General features: G+C 41.9%; 1 protein-coding gene across 3 annotated transcripts in view; it reads left to right on the forward strand.

Moving 5' to 3' along the window:
- Positions 1-1,544: 1,544 nt before the first annotated feature.
- The window catches only part of SNX24 (sorting nexin 24), a 170,665-nt gene continuing 151,646 nt past the window's right edge, over positions 1,545-20,563 (forward strand). For 2 of the 3 annotated variants that reach the window (XM_081231564.1, XM_081231566.1), the window contains exon 1: positions 1,792-1,878. Coding sequence is in view for 1 of the 3 variants with exons in the window: in XM_081231565.1 (XP_081087691.1) it covers positions 1,819-1,878 (60 nt within the window). In the remaining 2 variants the exon portion in view is untranslated. Of the gene's footprint in view, positions 1,879-20,563 lie in introns of all 3 variants that reach the window. The other variant, XM_081231565.1, reaches the window with a different exon arrangement.

The raw sequence follows: 20,563 nt of genomic DNA on the forward strand, positions 1-20,563 counted from the left end.
CAAGCCAGACAAAAATATATATAGCAGGCTACTAGCAGGCTGTTGTGGAAGGATCGTATAAAAAGCATATAAAAAGCATATTAAAAGCTTGATCAGCAATCTGTAGCTCAAGGATTTTATGATTACATAATCCTGGTTTACATTACACTCTGAGACCTTAATAACCTGTTTCAACCAATCCTGAAATTGTTTGGGGGGTCTTCTGCCATAGGAACACTACTTCTTAGTCCTTGAAAGCCCTACTGTACATAACACTTCCTCATGGGGTTGTTATGAAGCTTAAATGAGACATGGGATGTAATAACATCTGGCATGGTACCTGCTGGTTTTGTAAAGATGAGTATTTAAATGCTTATATAAAGCTTTAACAAAAAATGTGCCTGGCAATATGCCAAAAAGAGGATAAAAAATAATTTTTTTAAAGTACTTTCTCTAGAATCTAGGGGTGAGGCAGATAAATACATGGCACAATACCGTGTGATAGTCACCAGAGGCTTAAAGGAACTTACAAACCAGGCTCGGAACTGAGACAGCATGGAGCCCACAGAGCTGTTTGGTTACATCTGGAGGTGCTGGCCAGTGGAAGAAAAGAGAAAGGCTAGTCTGGTTATAGGGCACAGCCTATTCTGAGGCATGGCGCTCTGACAGGCGGACACATCCTGGAGCTGCAAATGTGTGGTGAGGAGGTGGGGTCTTCACCTGAGGCTACTGTAGAGGGCTTTGCAGGGTCCACATCAGGCAAGCTCTTAAAGCAAAGGTCCTGATTATTCCTCTTTTGCATGACTAAGGTCTCATCATAAACTTCAGAGTTTCAAGTTGAAATGCCCCCTGGCCTCAAGGGCAAACTGACGTAGTCACAGCTGTTTACTTGCAGCCCAAGAAACTTGCTATACAAGTCACCTTCAAGTTTCTGTTCTGCCCTGTGCTCTAACCTAAGGAAGAAACTCGGAGTTTGCAAATGTAACCTGATAACCAAATTTCCTCATTGGAACGGGTTATTATGTTCTGGCCTGAGGGGCAGATTCCAACCCTCACCTTTCTTTCTTCTTTCTTTCTTCCCTTTACCCCCCGTCTTCTATTTTTATCTTGTAGTTTAAAAGCCCTATACAGGCAGGATTTTAGAACTGGAGCACCGGAATGTTTGTCTCAGTGAGCAGCCGACTTTCAGGCTCTGTATTATAGCATCATTCCCAGGTTCGACGGCTAACTCAGAAGGAGACGCTGACCCTGGAATCGAAGGGAAACAGTTAAGTCTTGGTAGAAGTAGTGCAGGGTTCGCTGCTGTTCGTGCCAGCCGAGTGTTAAGGCGAAAATTCAACCAATCAAAAGCAAAATGAAGAGGCTCCATGCTTTTCTACTCCTTGCTGTCTGGCGATCTGTTAAGGGTGGTGTCTTGCAAATTGCAAGCCTAGCGCACGCTCGAGCCTCAGGGCAGGGAGCGTCGGGGTGCGGCCCTGTCCCCGGCGCGGTGGCACGCACACCCCTTTTCTGCAGACTCACAGGTTTCCAGGCCCCGCCTCCTCCGGGCCCAGCTGATCTCTGCCGCCCTTTGGGCCTGAAACCCAGGAGCCCAGAGCCCCGCGCCCTCGGCTCCCGGCCCCCGGCTCCGGCCCCGGGCCCGCCCAGAGAGCGGCGGGCTACAGAGTCCCCACGCCCTCGGCTGCCGGCCCTCGGCTCCCGCCCCTGCCCCGCTCCGCGCACTCTCTGGGTCCCGTGGGCTCCGGGAAGGGGGGTGGGGCGGCGGGGCCGGGGGCGGGGCGGCGGCCGCGGCCGTGAGCCCGCCCCCCGCTCGCCCTCCGCTGGCCGGCTGGCGCGACCATGGAGGTCTACATCCCGTCCTTTCGCTATGAGGAGAGTGACCTGGAGCGGGGATACACGGTAGGCGCCGGCCGCGGCGGGACAGGGCCCCGCGAGCCAGGCCTGCGGCTGCTGAGTCCGGAAGGTTCCTCCGGCAGCCGCCGCCCCTGCGCGGGGTTGAGGGGTGGGGTCCCTTCGCTCCCCTCCCTTTCCCTCCCCTCCTCGGGCCCACTGAGAAGGCTGCGCCCCGGCGCGGTTGTCAAGGAAACAGGAGCCCCCTCCCTGGCGCGGCGGCGGGCGCTCGGGGGGCCCCGGTTTGGTCCCTTCCCCCTCCCCGCCCGGCTCCCGGCCTCCGGCTAGGAGCGCCGGGAGTCGTGTCCTCGGACGCGGCGCTCGCCATTCTCCCCGCCGCCAGCCCTCTGGAGCCCGGGATGGGCTGCGTTCGTTTCTGGCACAGCTGCTCCTCTGTCCAGACAGAAGCGTCTTTGCGGGCGGGTTGATGTTGGTTTCCAAGTTACGTAGGGATTCATTCAGATGGAAAATACGCTAATTAAAAAAAATCATCATTTGTAGAATTTATTAGCCAAAGCAAACACATGTGTTGCTTTTAGATGATTCCCAGTCTTTTTCTAGTTATGCAGTGCCATGAAATGGCAAAAATCAGGTACTCACTGAGCACCTGTTCCATACTTAGGACTGTGGTCTCTGAAGAATGAGAAACAGGATCCCTGCTTTCAAGAGTGGAGGAGTGGCAGGGAGGGCAGAGACCAGGGCCTGGAACCTTCGGGTAATAAGTTTAGTAAATGAACTGTAGGTAGTTGATTTCCCAGCGAACTTAGACATCTTCATCTAGACAGTCATTGCTAGAGGGAGAAATGCCTCAGCCTGGGATAGACCTTGGAAAATTTTATTTCCATTTAAAGAACAGGTAGGCTTTGGGGAAAATTGCACAGGGCACTCTAAAGGATTGTTATTTTATTCACTTATTCACTTGTTATTTAATTCACCCACTTGCTAAACTCCAGTTACATTAGTTTGGCAGAGAAGTATTTTAATCTCTCTCTTCTCTAAAGATTATTGGGTTTTGGTGACAACTTATTTGGAACCTTGTGTTTTTATAGCGAGGATTAAATCACCCTCTCAAAGGAATTTTTAGAATTAAGAGTAGTGATTAAAAAAAAAAAGTCCAAGGAGTATGTGGGTTTCTAGAATTACGTAGACTACTGGGTCCATGTATCCCAAAACAAGTTCTCAAAGTGCCTTCCCTTGGGGGGAGGGGGGACTTCAACCAAGGAAGAGCTGAGCTCCCTGGCCGTTATTTATATAAATAAATGAGTTATGAAATTGATTAAATATACTGTATCTTACTTCAAAAAAAGGGGTGGAGGAATGACCTTAAATTTGAACCTATTCAAGTCTTTTTCCTTAAGCCTAAAACCTTGGTTGTCTTTCCTTCTTTCAGGTGTCTCACCTCTCCCATCAGCATCAACAGTCATGGAGGGCTTTCCATCTCTAGGGCATTCTTTTAGCACCTGGAAATAAACAGGCTGCTTGTCAGGGGCCTTGGTCTCAGTAGTCCAAGCTAAAAGTTAATTACCTCCCCAAATAAGCACTTAGGTGGATCAAAATGATTGGTTTTTTCTATTAGAGTACCTGTGTTTTAACCCAAGTTTTCCTATTTCTTTTTATTACTTGTGTTATGGCCAGCCATATGCCACACTCCAGGTTTTGAATTAAACTGATTTGGAAGGAGCCTTTTTCTTGGTAAACTTGGTAGGTAGAAGATTGCTTATGTGAGGAGAGTTTGTGTGCTTTTTGAAAATTTACTTTAAAAAAATCCGAATTTATGTACGTTGGTAACCATTTGTTAAGATACTTCTGCAAGTGATTTTTTTCCTTTGTGAGTTTGTGAAGCAGATACTTTCTACCCTTGGCCAGAAGTTTTGGAATTGTACAGCAGTTTATTCATTCAGCAAACATTAACCGAGTGCCTGCTATGTGTGTGTATTCTGGGTGCTGGGAAGGTAGCATCGAATAATATTTCATCTTTTTAGAAAAACCCAAAATTTAAAAATATCATCTCAGTTCCCTAAACAAGAAACTGGTAAAATAATGTATACTTTAGTGTAAAAAGTACCTTTCTACTTTAGTGATTGTGTTTCAAATTTAAGAAATATTAAACTGCATTCTAACAAATTCAGTGATAGGAAATGTAAAGTACAGGATGATTTTTCCTCCTTCTTGTCCCATGCCCTTAGGGATAACGCATAGGGGTGCTTTCTTAGAGACTTTCCCCCCTATGCTATGAAAACATGTTTTTTTCTTTTTTAGAATAAATAGCAGGATTTCACTATAACTGTCATTGTACAGCTTATGGATATCTTTCTGTGCCAATATGGATAGGTCTGTCTCCTTCTTACTGGTAGCAAAGGGATCTTCCGCAGAAGGAATGCACCATAATTTGTTAACACAGATCTCTGTTGGTGGCCATTGACATTTGCTTCTAGTTTTTGGCAGCTATGCCAAATGTTGAAATAAGATATCCCTGTACATGCTTTTTATGCCTACTACTAGGATTGCTGTAGAACATTAACTAGAAGTGGTACTTCTGGGCCTTCTAAGTTTTTATCAGTATTGCTCAATTGTTATTCAAAAAGCTTATACGAAGTTATGCTTTATGTATGAAGTAATTTACCTTTGAAGAGTGAATATTTGCCCTTTGAACGTTTAAACATTACCGTGGGCCTGCACTGTGTTAGGTGGGGAATTGAAAGGTGGAAGTATGTTGTTGCTGTCCTTAGGGACCCTCAGCCCGTGCAGCAGGGGTCGGGGGGGAAGGGTTAGAGCGCTCTGATGTCAGCTGGAGTCCTGAGGAGGAACAGGGACATTCAGCTCTGCCTTAGGGTGATGTGCTCTGGGTGGGGGGGAAGGGGTGCTCAGGAATGCTGACACTTGAAATCTGAAGAGAATTTTGCTGGGATTGTGAATTCCAAAAAGAGGAAGTGCGGGGCAAAATTTCATCTCAGGAAAAAGGCATGTTAAACGCCCAGATTCACCAAAAAACAAACCACACCAAACAAAAAAAGGGCCACTTCTAAATCATTTTAGTTTACAAAGAAGCAGGAAAGGATATTGTAACAAAATGCAGGTGAACCCTTCCCACCCTACCCCTACCCCCCATAGTGTATTTGTTTAATATCTGTTCCCCTGCTAGGCTGTAAGCTCCTTGAGGCTAGGACAGTGTCACTCGCCACTGCTGTTTCCTTGTACAGGGCTTATCACATAGTGAAAATTCACTACATGTGTGCTGAATAAATAATGAATGAGTCTTCTAATAGAAGAAAGTCAGAAGCACAGTGATCCTGAGGCGTGAAGCAGCTCAGTGAGTTGGACTGGGGTTGTGCAGTGATTCCTGACAGAGGGAGGTGTGGAGAGACCAGATGGCTAGCCTTGAGAGCTCTAAAGGGGTATGGACTTCAGCTTCAGACAGTGGGAAGTCGCTGGAGTTTTAAGGAAGGAAGTAACATGATTAGCTTTGCATTTAGAAAGATGACCCTGGAGCATTAATCATATAGGAGATGCAAAATGACCAGAAATGAGAGAATGAGGGCTGAACTAAGGCAACTGGGAAAGGAAAGGGGAGGACTTACAGGAATCTCCAGGGTCTGGTGACCAGATGTGAGGCAACAGGGTGACTCCCGTGAGTATTGGGTGCCAGTGACAAAAAAAAAAACTGACATGTGGGCAGTTTCATTTGGGGGCCTGCTGAGTTTTTTGTGGCAGATGAGGCCATTTCATTTTGGAGTTCAGGATACATAGAGAGGTCTGGGTGAGGGGTGTGAGGCAGGAAGAGAAAGAGCAGTAGGTGCTTTATAAGAAGGAAAGTGCTAGATATGGCTCACTGGCCTTGTCAGGTGGGGATGGAGAACAGTCCACTGGACCTGAAAGGAAGCAGGTCCTGGGTGCCAGTATAGGTTAGTATTTATATTTTCCATTTTCAGATAACGTGGTTGGTAAAAACAAAACAAAACTAGAATTACCATTCATGTAACACCATAAAAGTTGGAAGGTATTAGATTTCATTTTCCATAGCTGTAAAAATCGAGGCATTCAATTAGATAGATTTTCAAGTCCTTTTTTTTTTTTTTTTTTTTTTTTGCGGTACGCGGGCCTCTCACTGCTGTGGCCTCTCCCGTTGCGGAGCACAGGCTCCAGACGCGCAGGCTCAGCGGCCATGGCTCACGGGCCCAGCTGCTCTGCGGCATGTGGGATCTTCCCGGACCGGGACATGAATCCATGTCCCCTGCATCGGCAGGCGGACTTTCAATTACTGCGCCACCGGGGAAGCCCTTCAAGTCCATTTTAACTGTATGTGTGTGACTGTGTTGTGTTTATACAAATATGTCTTTTTCTTGAGATCTGGACTCTTTCACTGATTTACTTTATATCATGCTTTTCAATAGATAAGGCAGCTCCATATATACACGATCATAATATTGAGATATGCAGGGATAATTATCAGTTTAATATTTTCTGGATTAAAATACACAAATAGAACAATATAATAAACCACCATTTACCCATTACTCACCTTCAATATTTTACAATACTTATTTCGTTCACCACCCTTCATTCTTCCATTAAAAAAAAAATTCTGGAGTATTTTAAAGCAAATCCAAAATAAAATTTCACCTGTAAACATTTTACTGTGAATATCTGACAGGCAAAGACTTTTTAAAGAAACATAACCAAAATGTAAATACTACCACAAGGTTAGCAAAACCTTAATATCATCCCAATTCTTAGTTGTTTTTGTTGTTTTTAACATAACCGTAGTGCACATATTGCCTTGGAATTAACAGTGGTCTGTGGGAAATATTATTATTGCCATTTTATATTTGTGAGAATGACACTGGTAAGATCAAGGGGGCCTGGCCACTTCCACTTTCTGTTTACTTTCATCCTCAGAGTAGCTTCCACCTGGTGACGAAATGGTAACATATTGCAGATTTAAAAAAAAATCATATTCTACAAAATCCAGAGGAAGAGAGGGTGTTTCTTCAGAGCAAGGACACTTTTCTTCCTTCATATCTCATTATCCCTAGTTAGTTCCTCAACCAATGCAGTTGCCAGAGGAATTCTGTGTGCTGATTGGCTGCCTTCACCATGATTCGTGTAATCACTGTGGCAAGGATAAGTTAACCAGATGGAGTGAGAATAGTTAGGGGGCATCCCTGGAGCTAGGAATGCGGTCAGTCCGTTCCTGCCACCTAACCCTGTAGACACCGCAGTGGGAGAAGTTCAGAAGGATAGCAAGACCACAGTGCCCACAACGATTATCTTCCCTTTATAAACATGATACAGGAGGCCTTTGTGTAACAAGGACATAGCTGGCACAGTGCCTCACACGTGGTAAACTCACATCATAGGCGAACATTAAACGTGTGTTGAGTGATTAAGTCAAGCATGTGTAAGATACGTTCCTTACCCTTAAAGACAAGAAATACAGTTTGAAAATATTCTTGAACATAAACAGAATGCTACATTCACTTGAAAATCAAACATTTTACAAGAGGATTGAATTTTGAAGATACGGTGCTTAGAAATTGATCTATTCTTTTAAAATAAACTTTTGATTTTAAAATAATTTTAGATTTGCAGAAAAGTTGCAAAATTAGTACCAACAGTTCCGTGTACCCCTCACCCAGTTCCGCTGTTACCATCATCCGTTACCATGGTAATGTCAAAATAAGGAAACTAGCATTGGTAACTTGTTATTAACTAAGCTCCAGACTTTTTGGATTTCACCAATTTTTCCACTAACGTGCTTTTTCTGCTCCAGGATCTCATCCAGGGTACCACATTGTATTTAGTTTCATCTGCTTTGATGTGATACTAAGTAGTCCAAGTTGTAGTACACTGTCTCTCAAAAATGAGACAGGCATGTTATTAGATATGAACCTGAACAGATTAAATCAAATTTTGATTATTTCAGATGCTTCCTTGGAAAGTTTTGCCACTTGGCAAAACCCTATTTATAATATTATACCAGTTTATGACAGAAGCTGACACAGCCTCACAATGAAAAGCACAGGCTGTGGATGGACTCGTGCTGTCTGCCTCAAATCTTGCCTGCAGCATTTAGCCTGAAGCCAGACTTTGGGCAAGCTACTTAATCTTCCTGTGTCTTATTTTCCTCATCTGTAAAAGAGGATACTAGTACAGACATACCTCAGAGATATTTCGAGTTCAGTTCCAGACCACTGCTTATTGCAATAAAGAGAGTCACACAAATTTTTTGGTTTCCCAGAGCTATAAAAGTTATGTTTACACTATACTGTAGTCTATTAAGTGAGCAGTCTCATTATGTCTAAAAAAAAAAAATTTTACATAGCTTAATTAAAAAATACCTTATTGGGGCTTCCCTGGTGGTGCAGTGGTTGAGAGTCCGCCTGCCGATGCAGGGGACATGGGTTCGTGCCCCGGTCCGGGAGGATCCCACATGCCGCGGAGCGGCTGGGCCCGTGAGCCATGGCTGCTGAGCCTGCGTGTCCGGAGCCTGTGCTCCACAACGGGAGAGGCCACAACAGTGAGAGGCCCGCGTACTGCAAAAAAAAAAAAGAAAAGAAAAAGAAAAAGAAAAAAACCTTACTGCTAAAAGATGCTAACCATCATCAGAGCCTTCAGTGAGTCGTAATCTTTATGCTGGCTGAGAGTCTTGCCTTGACGTTGATGTCTGCTGACTGATCAGGGTGATAGTTGCCGAAGGTTGTGGTGCTGTGGCTATTTCTTAAAATAAGACAACGGTGAAATTTGCTGCACTGATGGATTCTTCCTTTCATGAATGGTTTCTCTGCAGCATGCAATGCTGTTTGATAGCATTTTACCCACAGAACTTCTTTCAAAATTGGAGTCAGTCCTCTCACACCCTGTTGCTGCTTTATCATCTCACTTTATGTTATATTCTAAATCCGTGTTGTCATTTCAACAGTCTTCACCAGTAGATTCCATCTCAAGAAACCACTTTCTTTGCTCATAAGAAGCAACTCCTCATCCACTGACGTTTCATCATGAGATTGCAGCAATTCAGTTGCATCTTCAGGCTCCACTTCTAGTTCTAGTTCTCTTGCTGTTTCTAACACATCTGCAGTGAACTCCTCCACTGAAGTCTTGGACCTCTCAAAGTCATCCATGAAGGGTTGGAATCAACTTCTTCCAAACATCTGGTAATGTTGCTATTTTGACCTCTTCCCATGAATCATGAATGTCCTTAATGGCATGTAGAATGGTGAATCTGTTCCATAAGGTTTTCAATTTACTTTGCCCTGATACATCAGAGGAATCACCATCTGTGGCAGCTATAGCCTTCTAAAATGTATTTCTTAAGAAATAAGACTTGAAATTTGAAACTACTCCTTAATCCGTGGCACAGGCTATGGACAGATGTTGTCTTAGCAGGCATGAAAACAATATGAATCTCGTTGTACATCTTCATCAGAGCTTTTGGGTGACCAGGTGCATTGTCGATGACTAGTCATATTTTGAAGGGAATTTTTTTTTCTGAGCAGTAGGTCTCAACAGTGGGCTTAAAATATTCAGTAAGCCATGTTGTCAACAGATGTGCTGTCATCTAGGCTTTGATATTCCATTTAGAGAGCACAGGCAGAGTAGATTTACCATAATTCTTAAGGGCCCTAGGGTTTTTGGAATGGTGAATGAGCACTGGCTTTAGCTTCAGTCACCAGCTGCATTAGCCCCTAACAAGAGGGTCAGCCTGTCCTTTGAAGCTTTGAAGCCAGGCATTGACTTCTCTTCTCTAGCTATGAAAAGTCCCAGATGACATCTTCCAAGAAAAGGCTGCTGCATCTACATTGAAAATCTGTTGTGTAGCGTAGCCACCTTCATTCATTATCTTAGCTAGATCTTCTGGATAACTTGTTGCAGATTCTATCTACATCACCACTTGCTGCTTCACCTTGCGCTTTGATGTTATGGAGACGGCTTCTTTCCTTAAACCTCATGAACCAAACTCTGCTAGCTTCAAACTTTTATTCTGCAGCTGCCTCACCTCTCTCAGCCTTCACAGAATTGAAGAGAGTTAGGGACTTGTTTGAATTAGGCTTTGGCTTAAGAGAATGTTGTGGCTGGCTTGATCTTCTATCCAGACCACTAAATCTTTCTCCATATCAGCAATAAGGCTGTTTCACTTTTTACCATTCATGTGTTCACTGCAGTAGCACTTTTAATTTCCTTCCAGAACTTGTCCATTCACAACTTGGTTAACTGTTTGGTGCAAGAGGTCTAGCTTTTAGCTTATCTTGGCTTTCAGCATGCCTTCCTCACTAAGCTTAATCATTTCTAGTTTTTGATTTAAAGTGAGAGATGTGCAACTCTTCCTTTCATTTGAACACTCAGAGGCCAGTGTAGTGTTATTAATTGGCCTAATTTCAATATTGTTGTGTCTCAGGGAATAGGAAGGCCCAAGGAGAAGGAGAGAGATGGTGAGTGGTCAGTTTGTGGAGCAGTCAGAACACACACAACATTTATCGATTAAATTTGCTGTCTTATATGGACACAGTTTCTGGCGCCCCCAAACAATTACGATAGTAACATCAAAGATCAGTAATCACAAGATCACCATAACAAACATAATAATAATGGAAAAGTTGGAAATATTGCAAGAATTACCAAAATGTTACACAGAGACATGAAGTGAACAAATGCTGTTGGAAAAACGGTGCTAATAGACTTGTTCCACGTAGGGTTGCCACAAACCTTCAATTTGTAAGAAATGCAATATCTGCAAAGTGTAATAAAGGGAAGTGCAATAAAATGAGGTCTGCCTGTAACTACCTTATAGGATGGTTTAAGGATGAAGTGAGAGAATCCTTACAAAGTGCAAGGAATGGTGTCTCCAGTTATGTTCGTGATTTATTCATATTATTTCAAGTAGGGACTGCCTTGAAGTTTACTTTTTTTTTTAAAGTTCTGTAATGTGAATTAATAATGTAAACCAAAGTCCAGGATAAATATTTGTGCTATGTAAGATAAACTCTTTGCAGAGACTTTGAAGTACTACAGAAGCAACGATTACATTTAACCAACTTGTATTCTTATTACAACTTTCGTCAGTTCAATTCAGGTTTAGTTTTCTAGCCCTATTTACTACATATTTTTCTCCTTCAAAATCACAGAGACTAGTATGTTTATATAAATGATTGGGATGTATTACAGCGGGCATGGAGATACATATTTCCCACCTTCTCCATTCTCTTCCATCCCCCACTGCATCTCTCCAAAACAAGCAAATCATTGGGCTCATACCTTGTATTCTTATGCTAGTTTTCCAGGTACTCATTCAGGTTTTTAATGCAATTTCCTGTTATTTTGCTTTGTATTTGTCTGTTCAGTTTTAATTTTCAATTGTTGTCTTGCTCACCCTCCCTTTTAAAAGTAATCACTTATTATGGAAAATTTCAACATCTCCAGCACTGCAGAGAATAGTGACCTTTTTACTCAACTTTTTTTTTTTTTAATTTTTAAAAATTTATTTTATTTATTTTTGGCTGCATTGGGTCTTCGTTGATGCGCTGGCTTTCTCTAGTTGCGGCGAGCAGGGGCTACTCTTCGTTGTTGTGCGCGGGCTTCTCATTGCGGTGGCTTCTTTTGCTTCAGAGCACGGGCTCTAGGTGCGCGGGCTTAGTAGCTGGGGCGAGTGGGCTCAGTTGTTGTGGCTTGCGGGCTCTAGAGCGCAGGCTCACTAGTTGTGGCACACGGGCTTAGTTGCTCCGAGGCACGCGGGATCTTCGCGGACCAGGGATCGAACCCGTGTCCGCTGCATTGGCAGGCGGATTCTTAACCACTGCGCCACCAGGGAAGCCCTTTACCCAGCTTTAAAAATGATAAACTCATGGCCAGTTTTGTCTCCTATTCTTTCCCACTGCTCCTTGCACAGCCTCCCCAAGATTTCATTTTGAAGGAAACCTCAGACCTATCAGTGAATATTTTCAGTTTGTATGTCTAAAAAATAAAGATTCCCCTTTTAGAAAACAATCACAATATCATTATCAGATTATTTAAAAATAAGCCATAATTCATCAATATTGTAAATATCAATCCATTTTTACATTTCCTTAATTTTCCCATTCATGTTCTTTTTTTTTTTTAATGCAGCTTGTTTGAATTGGGATTGAAACTAGGTCTATTCAATGTGATTGCTTAATATATCTTTTTTAATCTATAGGTTCTTTTTCTACCTCTCTCCCTTGCTTTTTTGTTTTTTAACAATTATTTGGTTGTATAAACTGTGACATTTGTCTCATAGAGTTTCCCACACTGGATTTTGCTGATTACATCCTTGTCATTACATCCTTGTCACGTGTAATATAAAAATATTAACACATTCTTCTGTTCCTTACATGGTAAAAAGGTAGAGGCTTGGTCATTTTAAGATTTGATTTGTGATGCTAGCAGCCCTCGAAGCACATTGCCTATTAATATTAATCAATGTTAATTAATTAGTATTAATTAATGTTAATTAATAAGGAATCTATTAATTCATTAGTGGTTGCTTAGCATTGATATACTAATTTTATCATTCTATCTTCATTTATTGGCTTGAATACATGTATAAAGAAGGAACTTTGCCTCATAAATTAGTTACTCTGAAGCTTAGTTTTTATAGGAAAGGCAGGATAAATTCTTGATTCTTTCTCTTATTATTTATTTGTCAACATTATGGATTGGTTGCCTCCAAAGATCACAAACTAAAGGTGATCATAGAGGCTTTCTTTTAAAAATTAGCACTGTTATGAATTTATGTATATTAGCATGTTTTATGTAGTTCAGTCCACTGCCTTTGTCATTCTTATGTACTTTTTGTCCCGTCTTTGGTCATTTTCAAGTTAGGCTTTTTCAAGTTGGGTGCTGTGTCTGGTTACCTTTAGTGGGAAATGATTTAGAGACCATGATCTGGGCATGGGGTATATAGGGTCGGCTTTCCGGATCTGTGGGTTTCACACCCATTCAACCAACCTAAACCTTTTCGCAGTTCATGGAATCAGCAGATGCCAAGCACACGGATATGGAGAGCGGACTGTATTTACTGTACAGTGTCCTTTTTTGTAAAGGACTTGAGCATCCACAGAGTTTGGGGCTCCTGGAACTCATCCCCCACAGATTCCAAGGGACGACCACATTTGTGGAGGTCTCTAGATCTTTTCTGTGGTCAAGGAAGGAATTTATTTTCTTATTCACTTGTGTCTTCAACTGTGTCTCCTTTCTCCCACACTGAAAATCTCAGTACAGTTGTCCCTCGTTATCTGTGGCCCATTGATTGGTTCCAGGATCCGCTCTGCATACCAAAATCCCAGGATGCTCAAGTCCCGTGATCAGCCCTCCACATCCGTGGGATCTGCATCTCTGATAACACCAACTAGCTACCCAGTCTCATTTTATTTTGTATTCATAGGGATTTTTTAAAAATTAATTTTGTTTTGTACTTGTGTAAAGTATCTACTGCATCAGGTTTATCTGCGGAAATCTAACTTCTGTTTATGTCCTATTCACCGTTTCCTTCCTCTGCCATTAATGACCATTAAGAAAAAAAGGTTATGGTTTATCCTTATACTACAAATATATATATATACACAAATACAAATATGCTCGTTCCTCTGCTCCTGTTCTTAGATTAAACAGTAATGCATTAAAACATTTTCTTCCACCTGCTTTTTTTTTTTTTTTTTTACATAACAGTATATCCTGGAGATGACTACATGGGCATACGCCGAGATGCTGCATTCTTTTCTATAGCTCTTTGCTCTCCATCGTTGGCTGCAGTCAATAGCCTTGTCCATATGTGTTTTTGTATTTTTGTCAGTGTATCTTTAAAATAGATTCCTAGCAGTGGGTTACGAGATCAAAAGGTAAATGCGTATTTAATTTTGCCAGGCATTGTCAAATTCCCTTCCTTGAATTGTGCAATTTTGCACTCCCATAGCAGTTTATGAGAGTTCTGGTTTCCTCACAAGCTTGCCAATTGAGCATGTTGTCAGGCTTTTGGATTTTTGCCAATCTGATCGGTGAATAGTGGTATCTGAATGTAGATTCCATGTAGTTTGCTGGCTAAATTCTGATGACTGGATTGGGCATATTTGAAATATTCTGTGTCCCCCTTCTAGTTTCTCCCCCCTTTTTTGAAGGGAGTGTTGTAGGTATTTTAAATATGCTACTGTCCTCTTGTTGATTTTTATTAAAAGCGCAGATTACTCAGGTTTTCACTTAAAAGTTTTTATTCTAAGGAAGAACCAGTATGTGGGTTGAGTCTCACCATCTGCCTTTTCTTAGTTCTTTGAGTTTAGATAAATTTAGGAATTTAGAAATTGTTTTAGAAACCGTGAGCTTCTCTCTCTTATACACCCTCCCCGTTCTCTTCACCTTGCCAGTGGAACTCAGTCTTATTTTCAAAATTACACAAGCCCAGTAGAGCAACAATTCATTCTTGTGATTATTATGTGCCTCCTTTCTCGCAGGCATTGCACTGGTATTTTGGGTGCAGGGTAGCTGACATGAGAGCCTGTTCTGGAAGTATGAGGGGCAGTTTGCCAGTTTGAGAAAGGGACGAAGATCATTTCAGGTTCAAGGAAGGGCCTTGGGAAGGGTGAGAAGTCTGGGTAGTGGGTAAGTGGTGGGGTGGGACTGGAGTTTGAAGGTTGGGTTGAGTGGTGTAGTGGGACTGTAGATCCCCAGGTAAAATTTTGTCCTGGAAGCTCTACAAGTAATGAGAGTGTTTGTTTGTTTGTTTGTTTTTAAGAGGAGAGAAATATCAGAGGTACAAATGACCAAAAACATATGCCAAGATAGTCTCACTAGTAATTAAGGAAGGGCAAAGTTGAAACCAAGTTTTTAAAAAATTCGATAGGCAAACTGAAAAAGATTGATAAAAACCAGTACTGATGAAAATGAGGGTGAGGGGAGACGGTTCTTTACTGTCTGTTGCTGAGACTTTCCTACTGTTGGTGAGACTATAGCTTGGAGAATCTGTTTTGGAGGTCAGTTTGACAATATTTATTAAATAAAATATTTATATAAGCCTTTGACCCAGGCTTCCCACTTTTTGGTCTGTATCCATGAATGCACAGGATATACATGTAAAGTTATTCATTGTAGCGTTGTTGATAATACCAAGAGAAAATGGAAACAGATCACTCATTTGTTAAATAAATATTTAACAAATATTTACTGACTACCTACTGAGTGGCAGGCAGTAATCCACCTGTTTGGGATATAGCAATGAACAAAACAGACAAAGGTCTCTCTTCAAGGAGAGTCGGTCAACAGTTTCTACCCTCAAGAAGCTTACATTCTAGTTGGATGGGTGGAGAAGGGCAGAAATAAACATGATAATTGAATTGTATAATATCTCAGATAGTGATAAGTGCTGAGTAAAATAAACAAGGGAAGGGGGATAGAGAGTGCCGGGGGGAGCATCAGAGAAGCCCTCCCTGGGAAAGTGACATTGGAACAGAGCCCTGAAGGAGGTGAGGGGTGAGTCATGAGGTTATCTAGGGAACATTGTCTAGGCAGCAGGAACAGTGTGTGCAAAGGGCATGAGATAGGAATGTGCCCAGTGTGTTTTAGATGTAGAAAGGAGTCCAGTGAGGTTGGACTGGAGTCAGAGAATAGGGGGTAATAGGGGATAAGGTCATAGGTAGTGTGATGGGGGCGGATAATGTGAGGTGAGGTGAGGTGGTGGTTTGGGCAGTGCATAGCCAGTAGGTCTGGGAAGGAGGGAGGGATAAGGCTTTTACTCTGACAGAAGGGAAGCAGAGGAATGATTTGATTCACCAAGTATGTATTGATTACTAACCACATGATCAGTGTAGTGGCACTCTTCTAGATGCTGAGGACACAGTAGCAGAGAAAACAGATGGAAATCCCCGTCCTTATGTGTTAGTTACATGAGTTAAGTTTGAAAAGAATCAGTCTCATTTCAGTGTGGAAGATAAACTATAGGAGGGTCAGGTACAGGCTGGAAGCTCAGTTGGGAAGCTATTATAGTATCCTACATAAAAGATGATGATGGCTTAGAACAGTTCTGTAGGTGAAAGTGGTGGAAGATAGATGGATTCTGGACAGATTTTGATGATGGAGCCAACAGGATTCACTGATGGATTAGATATGGAGTGTGAGAAAAAATGAGGAACGGGATGACTCCAAGATATTTAGCTTGAGCAAATGGAAGAATGGGGGCACTGTTTACTGAAATGTGGATGAATTTGGGTAGAGCACATTTTGGGGGAAAGATCAGAAGTCCTATTTTTGGACCTGCTTAATTTGAAATGTTTGACCAAATATCTGGGCATCTTGTGGGTCAGTCAAACTGACATATAAAATTAACCATTCCAAGTCCACCCCTTACCAACTTGGCACCCATGTGCATCTCCTTAAACCATACTTAATCTCCAAATAAAGATGACAGTAAGGTCATAATTCTGCCTCACATGATACAACTATCCTGTATACAACTGAAAACACTCTAACCCCTTACCCAGAAGAGGAGTTAAGGTCCTTGAGTCAGGACATCCTGAAACTTAAATACTATGATGTAAAGTTAACAATACTTAAATACTCCTGTATAAAGTCAGTACATCTTATGTTACACAATGAGGAGATAAAAGAGGGAAGAAAACAAAGATATTTGCTTTCTGTATATTAATATATGTATGTACACATTTATATGTGCACACAAACATATTCATAACATAATCAGAAGGAAATACTCATGACAATTACAGTCCTCATTTCTATAACTGGTCACAAGTTTGCAGCTGATGTTTATAACTACCTTCTTTCACTGCCCGGTGCATAATTCTCCTTGCCTTCAGCAAGTACATTAGCTGCTCTTGGTTCTTTACCTAGTGAAGTGACCCAAACCTTCATTCCCAAAGGGTCTGAGATGTTAGTAGTTCTGCTTGAATTGGATTGTTATAGTTTTGTGTTGACTTTTATCACAGGGCATCGTAATATTACGAGGCATCCTAATGGATCTCCTGTGCTGCAGATACACTCTCCCTTACCTCCATTGTGGAGTACTGGTCCAGTTTCCCCTTGGCAATCAGGATCAGTCGCCCCATCCGGCACAGTAACTCCCTCTGCACTTACTTACTTAGAGACACGCGGAGATCAAAGTGGCCAGGTGATAGTCTTAAATTTTAGTTCAGTGGAATCATTGTTGTGTCTCTTGGTAGAAGCATAGAAGCATTTTTTCCCCTTTGGAGCTAAGACTTCTAGGCCAGCCGAGCATAAATTCATGGGGACAGGAAGCAAGATTTTTGCCAGTGGGTCCCTAGGGGTAATAGTGAATTGTGTCACTCCCATTTCCACTTCTCTATTCCTGGGTCTGTGAATCCTGGCTTTGGGAGAAACAGCACCTTATATTGGATGCTGATTCAGAGCATTATCCACCTTCCTAGAGAACCTTGTCCCACCCTGCAAGGTATTGCCCCGTGGCTGAGACTGTAACTGAGTCTGCAAAAGGCCATTCCACCTTCTGTCAAACCAGTTGCTTCAGGATGGTGGGGAACATGGTAACACCAGTAATTCCACGATCATGGGCCCATTGCATCACTTTATTTGCTGTGAAATGAGTTATTTGATCAGAATCAATGCTGTGCTGTGGAATGCCGTGATGGTGGATAAGGTATTCATTCCATAAGTCCATGGATGGTAGTCGTGGCAAAAGCATTGCATGTATGGAAGGCAGATCTGTATCCAGAGTAAGGGTCTGTTTCAGTAAGGACAAAACATTGTCCCTTCCATGATGGAAGTGGTCCAACGTAATCAACTTACTACCAGGAAGCTGGCTGATCACCCTGGGGAATGATGCCATATTAAGAGCTCAGTGTTGGTCTCTACTGCTGGCACTCAGCAGTGGCTGTAGCCAGGTCAGCCTTGGTGAGTGGAAGGCCATGTTGCTGAGCCCATGCATAACCTCCATCCCTGCCACCTTGACCACTTTGTTCATGAGCTCATTGGGCGATGACAGGGGTGGCTGGGGAAGGAGGCTGACTGGTATCCACAGAACAGGTCATCTTATTCAGTTGATTATTAAAATCCTCCTCTGCTGAGGTTGCCCTTTGGAGAGCATTCACATGGGACACAAATATCTTCATGTTTTTTGCCCATTCGGAGAGGTCTGTCCACATACCTCTTCCTCAGATTTCCTTGTCACCGTTGTCCAATCATATTCTTTCCAGTTCCCTGATCATCCGGCCAAATCATTGCTCACAACCTATGAATTGGTATGTGGTAGCACATCCGCCCATTTCTCCTTCCAAGCAAAGTGAACAACCAGGTGCATTGCTCACAATTTGCCCACAGGGAGGATTTCCTTTCACCATTGTTTTCCAAGGGTGTCCCTGAAAGGGGCCCGTATTGATGGGGTGTCCACTTTCAGGTGGTGCCTGCCTATGGTACAGAACCATCTGTAGACCAGGCAGAGGTCTTTTCTTCCTCTATCACCTGATCATAGGGAATTCCCCAAGTGACCATAGGTTAGGCTAGGAGAGAGACGGTAATGTAGCAGGAGTGGGAACCATGGGCATTTGGGCCACTTCTTCAAGTAACTTACTTGTGCCTTCACAGCCTTCTTGGGCCCAATCACATACGTACCACTCCTGTTTAATGATGAAGTATTGCTGTGCATGCCCAACTTTTAGCCTGGTGAGCCAAATAGCACCCAGTTCCTGATGGACAGTTCAGGTTGCATGGTAACTTGGTCCTGGCTAAGTGTTCAGTCTCTACTCAAGCCCGTTAGTAGGCCAAGAGCTGTTCCTCAAAAGGAGAGTGGGTATCCACGGAGGATGGCAGAGCTTTGCTCCAGAATCCTAAAGACCTGCGCTGTGAGGCATCTGCAAGGTCCTGCCGAAGGCTCCAAACACCATCCCCATGTGCTACTGCCCTTCTAGCACCATTGGATCTGCCGGATCATCATGGCCCAAGTGGCAGAGCCGCTTGAACAGCAGCAGGACCTATTCCAGAGCCTCCTCTTGTTCTGGGGTGCACTCAAAACTAGCAGCTTTTTAGGTCACTTGGTAAAGGGACCAGAATATGTTGCATCCAAAATCCAAAGAGGCCCACCACGTTATGGAGGGCAACCTGCTTTACTTAGTCTACTGGTTTAAATATTAATCTCATCTCAAAACTCTCACAGCAACACCCAGAATAATGTTTAACTGAATATCCAGGCACCTCATGGTAAAGTTAACCATCACACTTCCTTCTAAAAGTAAAATTAGACACTTCATTCATATATAAACATTGTAGTGTTTTTCTCCTTTTTGTTTTTGTTCAGATGAATATAACATGAGAAAACGAGCTTTTATATTTTGTTATCTGATATTTATTTTAAACTATGCTTTAGTTCTCCCTGAAGTTGGAAAGTTTTCTCTTCAAATACATACCTATGGAAGGTTTTTGTACCTCCATTTTTAAAAAGTGATCATAGTGCAGGGAATAAAAGTTTATAGAAATGGTCTCTTTTCCTTGTTTATTATTAGTGAACAGTTAGATCTCACTGTCAGTAAAAATTGATGGCTGCAGCTTCCAAACTATTGAACTTGTGCTAATAAATGCAACAGTTGTTCATAATTTGGTGGTAAATGACCTTTAAATGTAGATGTTTACGGAGGCTGTCCTTGGGGAACAATTTAACTTCCAAATGACACCCATGAGTACTTGTTATCATTTAAATATGCTTCCTTTTGTCAATAGCAGAATAACAAATACTGGTTAGATTTCTAATGTTGATTCAGATACCAGGAAACCTGCTGAATAAATTAGTGTACATTTGATTTATATTGACCAAAATTTTTTACATTGCTGTGTTACAGGTCAAGGTGACATGCATTTAAATGCATTGTAGAGCAGAGGTCATGCTTGACTGACATGAATGCTTACACTGTTTTTAATTAACTTTTAAATATTAACCTAAAATTCCTTCTCAAGTACCAATTGTTAGGTAGAGGATTGAAATTAATTTAGGACATTAGTGGAGACCTTATTTTGAAAGTCAATAATCTTAATCTTTCCCATAAAAATTATTGGAGTAAATTATTGCTACATTTTATCTTATAATTTGTAGGGAAATCAGATGTTTTTTCCATCATAGACTCTGAATTCATTGTCCGTGGGTTTTCCATTGCCAGTTTTGCAGAAAAAATCTGAGATAGCATTGAAAGCATTTTTCGAAGTAATGAACAAAGTCTTACCTAGTACAGGAAGTACTTTATCGAGCAAACGCATTTTTTTTTTAGTGCTAGGGACTTTTTCACTGATGTTGTTGTGTGTGCCTGGAGGGAGGATTGTTTTCATGGTGAAAATGTAGATTAATCTTGTCAGCCATTCATTAGTAGTCCAAAATAGTATATGTTTTAGGGAAGCTTTAATCAACACCTTACTTGCCCTTTGAGAGAATATCCTCACAGTGAATGCTGCTTCTTTTGCATATAAATATTGTTGGATAAAAAGCATTTTGCTTCACTGTAGAATTTTTTTCACTTATGTCCCATGTAAGAAGGTTTACGTAATTCAAAAGTTTAGACCTGAAATGTGCAAAGGTTTTTATTCTTCTCAACCATGCAGATTTGTTATTAATCAAAAAGTGTGCATTTGGGAATTTCAGGATAACCTTCTGAGTTTTGCTTCTCAAGGAAAGGCAGCACAAAGCTCTTCTCTTTTAAAACTTCTCATGTCAACTTTTACAGCT

Source organism: Mesoplodon bidens, assembly GCF_964165515.1.
Source record: "Mesoplodon bidens genome assembly, chromosome: 4".
Lineage (NCBI taxonomy): Eukaryota > Metazoa > Chordata > Mammalia > Artiodactyla > Ziphiidae > Mesoplodon > Mesoplodon bidens.